The 9817-nt window shown below is 44.9% G+C and overlaps 1 protein-coding gene across 2 annotated transcripts in view; it reads left to right on the forward strand.

Moving 5' to 3' along the window:
- FSCN2 (fascin actin-bundling protein 2, retinal) overlaps positions 1 to 9581 on the forward strand; it is a 36808-nt gene extending 27227 nt beyond the window's left edge. The window contains exons 2-5 of one of the 2 annotated variants that reach the window (XM_033961268.1): positions 3494 to 3650; positions 6828 to 6994; positions 7124 to 7291; positions 9228 to 9581. In XM_033961268.1, coding sequence (XP_033817159.1) covers positions 3494 to 3650; positions 6828 to 6994; positions 7124 to 7291; positions 9228 to 9433 — 698 coding nt within the window. In that variant the 3' untranslated portion in view covers positions 9434 to 9581. The remainder of the gene's footprint in view (positions 1 to 3493; positions 3651 to 6827; positions 6995 to 7123; positions 7292 to 9227) is intronic. The other variant, XM_033961269.1, reaches the window with a different exon arrangement.
- The last annotated feature ends 236 nt before the right edge of the window (positions 9582 to 9817 follow it).

Consider the following 9817-nt stretch of genomic DNA (forward strand, 5'->3'; position numbering starts at 1 on the left):
GCAATTTATTTTTTTCGGTTATCGCACCACAGACTTGGAATGCCCTCCCAATGTTTTTAAGGGAAGAACAGGAACTTGGAAAATTTAAAAGTAATTTAAAAACATTTCTCTTCAAAGATGCCTTTGAAAATTAATTTTAATACTCCATAGCCCTAACTAATTTTATCTTATAAAATTTTAATTGTTATTTTGTTTACCTTCTGTATCTTTCCCTTTATTGTTTCTACTTTACTATGTTGAATTGTATTTCACTTCCCTATTTACCCAATGTTATGAGTATGTTAAGTTAAATTTCTATCCCTTGTCAGTATATACATTTTGTTTTGTATTGTATTGTTTCCCATCAATATGTAATTTTAAACTGTTCATCGCTTAGAAGTATGATTAAGCGATTAATCAAAAAAACCATTAAACTTGAAACTTGAACTTGAAACTTGAAACAGATATTTCTTAATGGATCTTAAAATCATCAAAGGTTAGTTTCTTGACTGAGGGTCCAACAATGACACTGGCGAGATAGGTCTGGATGGGTTGGCGTAAGCTTTGATGGCAACTCCAGCAGTGGAGAAGTGAAGGCAATGCCAGACAGACTTTAATGGTCTATGTCCCGTACATGGTGAGAGAGATTAGGGTGGGCCGAAGTTAGATTTGAGGCAATTCCAACTGTGGGGCAGTGTTGCCCATGCCAGATGGATCTCATCTTACAATCAAAGCGGTTACTAAACAAGTCCCTGTATATTGAATAATTTGGATCCTTCAGATCTTTTTGCGTTATTCCTTTGTAAAGTGAATTGTAGTAATCGATATTGGAGATTACCAGTGAATGAATAAGAATATTAAGTGAATTGGAGTCCAAGAGGGAGGATAGTGACCTAATCATTTTGAGCTTAAAGAAGCAATTACGACCGACCGAGCCGATTTGTTTGCTGAAGGAAAGCTGGTCATCAATGATTATGCCTTGAAGTTTCAGGGATGAGTCAAATTTTATCGGAATCAATTTAATACAGACAGGGTCTATCAAGAATTTGTTGTTACTAGTTGGAAATAAGAGAGCTTTGGTTTTCTCGATGTGTAGGGAAAGCATGTTCTCTATAAGCCAGTTTCAAAGATAACTGAGAACATAAGAACAGCCTTACTGGGTCAGACCAATGGTCCATCAAGCCCAGTAGCCCATTCTCACAGTGGCCAATCCAGGTCACTAGTACCTGGCCAAAACCCAAGAAATAGCAATATTCCATGCTACTGATCCAGGGCAAGCAGTGGCTTCCCCCATGTCTTTCTCAATAACAAACTATGGACTTTTCCTCCAGGAACCTGTCCAAAACTTTCTTAAAACCAGCTATGCTATCCGCTGTTGCCACATCCTCTGGCAACGCGTTCCAGAGTTTAACTATTCTCTGATTGAATAAAATATTTCCTCCTATTGGTTTTAAAAGTATTTCCCTGTAACTTCATCGAGTGTCCCCTAGTCTTTGTAATTTTTGACAGAGTGAAAAAATTGATCCACTTGTACTCGTTCCACTCCACTCAGGATTTTGTAGACTTCAATCCTATCTCCCCTCAGCCGTCTCTTTTCCAAGCTGAAGAGCCCTAACCGTTTTAGTCTTTCCTCATACAAGAGGAGTTCCATCCCCTTTACCATGTTGGTCGCTCTTCTTTGAACCTTTTCTAGCGCCACTATATCTTTCTTGAGATAAGGAGACCAGAATTCAATGCAATACTCCAGATGAGGTCGCACTATGGAGTGATACAGGGGCATTATAACATTCTTAGTCTTGTTAACCATCCCTTTTTTTTTAAATAATTCCCAGCATCTTGTTTGCTTTCTTGGCCACCACCACATATTGGGCAGAAGGTTTCATCATATTGTCTATGATGACACCCAGATCCTTTTCTTGGGTGCTAACCCCCAAGGTGGACCCAGTAATTATGATTCGGGTTATTCTTCCCAATGTGCATCATTTGCATTTGTCCACATTCAATTTCATCTGCCACTTGGATGCCCAGTCTTCCAATTTCCTGCGTGCTATGTTTCACAATCTGCATGCGTTTTAACAACTTTGAACAGTTTAGTGTCATCTGCAAAATTTAATCACCTCACTCGTCGTTCCAATTTCTAGATCATTTATAAATAAGTTAAATAGCACCGGTCCCAGTACAGACTCCTGTGGCACTCCACTGTTTACTCTCCTCCATTGAGAAAAATGACCATTTAACCCTACCCTCTGTTTTTTATCTAATAACCAATTCCTAATCCACAACTGAACTTTGACCCCTATCCCATGACTCTTTAATTTTCTCAGGAGTCTCTCATGAGGAACTTTGTCAAAAGCTTTCTGGAAATCTAGATACATTACATCAACTGGCTCACCTTTATCCACATGTTTATTCACACCTTTAAAGAAGTCAAGCAAATTGGTGAGGCAGGATCTCCCACGGCGGAACCCATGCTGACTCAGTCTCTGACCCAGTTATGGAAAGATGGGTTTTTGGAAGGACTGGAGTGAGCTCTGACAGCAACTCCAGTACCGGGCAGACCTCTACTGTCCCAAGAATAGCGGGAACAGATCACGAACAAGAGTTTTGGTTTTTGTGTCCCCTTCGTATCACATGCTATGAGTGTATTTCACAGGGGGAGGGGCAACACCTCAAGGTTGATGGAAAGTAAAATGTGATCAGTTTGCAACGTGGTTAGATTGATGGTTTCATGTCTTGACTATAGTGCAACCAAAATGGTAAAACCACAGCGCCGTGATTGTGTGGCTGCTCTATTCATGATGGAGTCTAACCAGCATAGAGTGGCTGATGTGGCTCTGGCCACCTTACTAGATGGAGAGAAACCAAAATGGAATTGTCCAAATCAGAATGATGTGCACTAAAAAAGTGTCCTCCAATTCATCTGATAATGTGAAGATCTTTATTCCTCTATGACTCAATGACTCGACATGTACATATACAGTTAACCTGAGGGGCTGAGGACCCGCCCCTCGGTGGTATGTTCAGTCACCTCTGCTCAGTTTCCCGCTTCAGGCTCAGTGTCTTCAAGATTCATAAAGTGGTGTCATTGAGTTGTCTTTCTTTCCTTCTCTGATGAAATCACAGCCTTGTCTTCTATGCCGTCAGCTGCAGGGATTCAATGCAAGCCTTTCAGCTTGAATTGTCACCTCCCCTTACAAACTCCTGAGGCAGGCCTGTTGGCCGAAACATGTACATGTCGAGTCATTGAGTCATAGAGGAATAATGATCTTCACATTATCAGATGAGTTGGAGGACACTTTTTTAGTGCACATCATTCTGATTTGGACAATTCCATTTTGGTTTCTCTTCATTTGTGTTTGTGGTTTGTTTTCCCCTGTTTTGTTCTTACCTTACTAGATGGCCATGAAGGTTTTTTTATCTGCCATCATTTACTATGTTACTCTGATTTCCAGAGTATAGTGATAAATTTGTAAGCACTCGTATTATTATACAGATCTTTCTATGTCACCTTCAGGTATCAATGTATCTGCCAATCAGGATGAAGAGACAGATTATGAGACTTTCCAGATGCAAATTGACAAAGATACTAAGAAGTGCATTTTCCACACACATGCTGGCAACTACTGGACCTTGGTGAGCCATGGAGGCATTCAGTCTACAGCCACCGAAATGTGAGTGTCACCCTCGGGTCTGGGCCAAGCCAATGTGCAAATACGTTCCAGCCACTTTTGGGAACCACCATTGAGGTCTGCATATTTCCCAGACACACAAAGTGGGAAAGACCCTTCTGTACCTCTGGCCCTGCAGGCAGATTTACAAACCTTATTTGGGGAGAAATCTTCACTCCAGCATTGCGTTTACATAAATGCTTCATTATCTTGGGGCTCCTTTTACTAATGTGCGATAGGACTTTAACGCACGGAATAGCGCACGCGCTAGACCTCAGCGCCAGCAATGAGCTGGCGTTAGTTCTAGAAGCGTAGCGCGCAGTAATTTCCTTGGTAAAAGGAGCCAATAATGGCAGGAAAGCTCTGAAGTAAATGGACAGTTCAAAGAAATACTTTGAAATGAAAACAGCGATTCATCTAAATTTCATTTTCCAATTCTGATGCAAAATGTCCTGCTAGCTGAATTCAAGCTGCACCCAGTGTTATTTATTGATTTTATTAAAAACATTTCTAATCCACCTTTATCCAAGGTAGCTCACAGGATCACATACACAATTCAAATTTATGCATCTTAAAAAATCATAAAGTTATACCATCTTAACATATAGATTCCATCTCAGCCATTCAACTACTAACATTACTCTGCAATAGAGCAAAACAAGATCGGATATTAGTTTAGGAAAGCCTGAGCAACCAAATGGCAGATATCAGATGGAACACCTTTCACTGTCCCCTGACTGAAGACTGTCATTCCTCTGGGAAGGGATATAAAACAGGGGGAAATTTCCAGACCCAGAGACCTGCCCCCAGGCCCACTCGGTTCTACCCATCTCCACCCCATTTCTGCCATGCCCCAGCCCTGTCCTCCCTCAGCCTGCTCGTCTTTGTCAGGAGGGCATCCATGCATGCCCGTCCCAACGCAATCCGCTTTTCAAAACTCGGACAAAGTGCCGGATTTTGAAAAGCCGTCTGGACGTCCGGACATGCCCTCTAAAAAGAGGACATGTCCAGGTAAATCCGGACAGCTGATAACCCTAGCCAGGGGTTGTTATTGAAACTTAGATCCTAGTTCTGACTGAGGTTCCCATGCTCAAAGCCGTGTTGGGAGTGATTTTATTTTTACTGGTGATGCTCAGCACAATAGCCTGCAAATTATATTATGCAAGCTCTATCTGATCCCATCTGCACAAGCCTCAAATAGTTATGATTTTATATTGAAATCATTTTATTAAAGTATAAAAAGAAATAATATTCTGTACAACGGTCCTACTCCAGGGTGCCTCCAACAGAAATCTTTTCTAATTAAAATTTCCCACCATGTAACGATATAAATTCTACCAGGCAAATAACCTTCTCCATCCAATATTAATTCCACTACGATCTTTTGACCACTAGCCACTAACACAGATTTAGAAAATTTTAAAAGCATTTCTGTACCAAGACAAGGAGCCAACCCTGAAGTAACTGAAGCAGTAATTGCAAAGGTCCATTCCTAAACCGTCTAATGCAACTCCCGGGACAAAACAAAGAACAACGATGACCTACTTGTAACTATGTAGTTGAAACTATGACCTAACTGTATTACTAGTTGGACTGATCTTCCTGTTCTAGCAACTCTACTGAATGTCTGTGTCCAACTGTCCATTGTAACTTCCTGGGTAGCTGACCCAACTTCTTGTAATACAATCCGCCCTTGAACTGAATAAGTAAAGGCGGAATAGAAAACCTAATAGACATAGCATAACAACTGTCCTTGTATAAATCACAAATACAGAACAAGGTTATGTCTCTTGGCAGACTTCTTCCCTCCACACGACTAAAATTGGGTTAGGAGGGAGGGGGCTGGGGTGGGATGGGGGCTTCGATTGGGGGGTAGTTAGGGTGCTGAATAGAAAATTGCACGGGGACAGAAATCCCGCCCATCCCCGCCAGGATCCTCTCTGTCCCCACCCGTCCCCATTAGGATCCTCTGCGTCCCCACCCATCCCTGCCAGGATCCTCTCCGTCCCCACCCGTCCCCGTCAGGATCCTCTCCGTCCCCACCCATCCCCATCAGGATCCTCTCCGTCCCCACCCATCCCCGCAAGGAATTACCTCCATCCCCGCCCGTCCTCATAAAAAGCAGCAATTACTTCTGACAGGATCATCAATTCCACAGTTACTTTTGCTGTTTTCCTTGTGGAATCTCTTTGGTGGAACCCTTTTTTTTGTTTTCTGTTCAGGTAATTAACTTATAAACCCCCTCTTTTACTAAGGCTGACGTGTCCATTATATTATATGGACGAACCCTGCTTCCAAAGCCTTCCATCCCCGTGGGAGTCCCGTGGGCCAGAGGGGGGTCTCCGTGGGAGTCCCGTGGGTTAGGGGGGATTCCTGCAGGATTCCCGCGATCCCTGTTCCCGTGCAGACCTCTAGTGCTGAGGGGAGTTCCTTATTTTGCGGGATGATTTTTGTTCATAGCTGGATTGTACGTGTCTATGAGAAGTGTCATGACTTATGGTTGAATTTGACTTTTGCATTTTCCATTGTGTTCTCGGTTGTCTCTTTGCTTAAAAATTTAATAAACAATTATGGCCAAAAAACCAAATACAGAACAAAGATCAACAAAACCCCTGTCTCCCCTTCCTACTCACAAATATCCCCCCCCCCACTATCGAGACAACTAAATAAGCCCAATTACTACAAAGGGCTCCTTTTACAAAGGTGCACTAGGGCCTTAAAGCGTGGAATAGCGCACGCTAAATTGCCGCTACCACCTCCTTTTGAGCAAGCGGTAGATTTTCAGCTAGCGCACCTTCGTAAAAGGAGCTCAAAATGTTGCATTGAGAAATCATGCCAACCTCGGCCACACACAGAACACAAATGCCAAATGCATAAAAGCTGAAAACCATAAATGAAAGAAAATCCCAAGAAGCCACGCCTCCTATATAGGCATATAAATTATGGAGTTGGAGTCGCAGGTTTTAGGTACCGACTCCACAGCCCTCAATCGATAGCCAGTGCAATTTAATTTCAAAAGGTGATATCTAGAATGCATTTACAATTTCTGCATGGTTGAACCTGTGATATCCCTTTCGCATCCACACGGCACTCTGAATCTCAGGAAACGGAGTGCTTTTTAAAATCAAATAACTAAGAGCCGTGTAAGAAGGAATCTGATTTCCTTCGCTCTCTTTCCAGAGATGCCAACACGTCGTTTGAAATGGAGTGGCGTGGCAGGAAAGTAGCCCTCAAAGCTAACAATGGCAAGTACATATGCACCAAGAAGAACGGCCAGCTGGCAGCCGTCTGTGATTCTGTTGGTAAGTCTCGTTCAGATCCATGCAAGAGTGGAAGGGAAGGCCCAGGTTCTCAGGGGTGGAACTAGCGATATTAGCCTGACTTCTAGAGTCTGGGTCTGCTTTGGACGAGGGGGAAGGGTAGACAGGTGGACAAGTGAATAAGCTGTTAAACCTACTGGTTCTCTCTGTTTGCAGGAGAAGATGAGGAGTTCACACTGAAGCTCCTTAACAGGCCCATCTTGGTGCTGCGTGGAGATCTTGGCTTTGTATGTTATCACAGGAGCTCCAGTCTGTTGGACGCCAACAGGTCTATTTATGACGTTTTCCAGACTACCTTCAGTGATGGTGCCTACCAGATTAAAGGTAAGAAGAGGACAGCATATGTTGGGGTAGGAGCCTGCTTTTTTTAAACACATTTTTGCTGTGTTTTGGGCCTTCTTTGTTTCTTTAAAGTGCACTTTATATAGATGACTGAGAAACACAACAGCAAACCATCACGTCATGAGTTTGTATAGGGGACTCCTTTACCCTTTTATATGCTTTAAAATGGGCGTCATAGATTGATTGTATGCATGTACAAGCGAATTGCCCACACTTTGGGGCAAATTCTATAAATGGCATCCCAATTGTAGGCAGCGGTAGATGTCCTCCCACTGTCTAACCAGCCAATCGGGATGCATATTTTCTATTAGAAAAAAACCCCAAACCTGAGGCAAGCCGCCTACACTATAGGTATCTGTCATGGGGGAAGGGAGGCGCTTAGGAACGCTTAAGCTCGCCCAAGGCTGGGTGTGGGTGTGGTGTCGTCCAGAAGTGGCCTTGGGCGAATTTAAGTGGCCCTAGGCGTCTGATATGTAAGCCAACAAAAAGCTCGTCTACCTTTCAAATAGACGCAGCCGCTATGCTGATCGCAGGAAAGAAATCTCAGTGCCGCGATCATCTGAGCGGCCACAGCAGGAAACTCGCCCCCCCGCAAAGTTGGCTGGCAGGAAGGATGCACACTACCTCTTGCCTCCACCCCCAAACACCCCGACACTGTCTGCAGCAAGAAGGAGGCCCACTCCCTCCTGCCGCTGACCCCATTGATTCCCCAAAACCCTGACACTCATGACTCCCCCACCACATCCAATTTGCAGGAGGGATGCCCTCTTCCTCCTGCCACTGGCCCTGTCGATCTCCCTGACACTCCCCAACATTCACTTGTCACTCCCCAACACCCACCTGACACTCACCCAACATTCCCCAATACATCCTGACAGTTCCCAACATCTTTCCGACATTTCCCAACACACCCTGACACTCCCTCACACCCCAACATCCTCCTGACACTTCCCAAACACCCCACCCCGTACCTTTAGGAGATGGCCAGCAATAGGAATCTACATTCACCCTTGCTGGCAGGCCCACTTCTTCCAAAATGGCAGGCCTTAGGCACCTGGGCCAATCAGAACCTTAGGCCCCACCCCGGTGCATCCCAGAATGCTCCGGGAAAGTCCACCATTTTGGAAGAGGCAGGCCTGCCAGCCAGAGAGAGTGGACATCCCTCTTGCCGGCCATCTCTTAAAGGTATGGGAGAGGGTTCAGGAGGTGTAAGGGGGGATGTTGGGGTGTGTTGGAGTGTTGGGGAATGTCAGATGGGTGTTGGGGAGTGTCGGATGGGTGTTGGAGGAATATTAGATGAGTGTCGGGTGGGGGTTCGTGGGTGATGGCGGAAGGAATTGGGCTTCCTTCCTGCTGGCCAAGTTTGTGGAGGGGGGAGGGGTTCAGGGGTTCCCTGCTGGCACTACTCAGCTGATCATGGCAGGGGGATTCCCTTGCCACAATCAGCTGATGGCAAGGAATCGGGCGTGATTCTCTAACCGGCACCTGTGACATTGTGCCGGTTAGAGAATCCGGTTAGGTTGGGTGTCTGTCTGTATAGGACGCCGGTGTGCGATCTCAGCCGCTTCTTAAGTGGCTGCAGAAACAGGCGTCCTATACAGAACTTCCCCCTTTATATTTTTTAGGCACCCAAATGCACTAATGCATGTTGGGGGAAGCCATTGCTAGGCTCAGTTGAACTTGACCTCGGTGGCATGGAGTCGTCTAATATCCCTCCCTGCTGATTTTATTTCCCTTTATTTTGCTTTGCCTTTGGCCGTTTGTGTTCAAACACCAGCCTCATTAAGTCCCTATTAAGCAATTGTAATGTAAGACTCGGAACAGTATCGTGGTCACGTTATGCAGTTATTAAATACTACCACCAGCTTTAATAGCAAGTGTTAACTGTCCTGCCACCGTTTTTACTCCTGGACTCCAGGCTTAGATGGGAAATTCTGGTACATTGCCAGCAATGGCAGCATCTATAGCGATGGAGAGATGTCAGAAGACTTCTTCTTTGAGTTCCGAGAGCACGGCCGCATTGCCATCCAAGGGAAAAACGGCAAATACTTGCGAGGAGACCAAGCAGGCACCCTGAAGGCTGATGCAGACACGGTGAATTATGCCACACTCTGGGAATATTGAAAGACCGTGGACTCTCGTAGCAATCTCGAAGGAGAGTGTGGCGTAGCAGTTCGAGCTACAGCCTCAGCTCCCTGAGGTTGTGGGTTCAAAGCCCACACTGCTTGTTGTGACCCTGGGCAAGTCACCTAGTCCTCCACCACCCCTGGTACATTAGATAGATTGTGAGCCCACTTGAAGTACCTGAAAGTAAACTGCTTTGAGTGTGGTTGTGAAAGTGCAAACAGGCGGTATACAAGTCCCAATCCCGTTCCCTGATGTCATAGTGACACCCTACTACTGGCAGCTGCATTGGCTGCCAATGGAGGCACGCGTAAAGTTTAAATTTGCCTGCTTCTGCTTCAAAGCACTACATGGACTTGCCCCTAAATATATAACTGACCTTTT

The sequence above is a fragment of the Geotrypetes seraphini genome, chromosome 10, assembly GCF_902459505.1.
Source record: "Geotrypetes seraphini chromosome 10, aGeoSer1.1, whole genome shotgun sequence".
NCBI classification, from domain to species: Eukaryota; Metazoa; Chordata; class Amphibia; order Gymnophiona; family Dermophiidae; genus Geotrypetes; species Geotrypetes seraphini.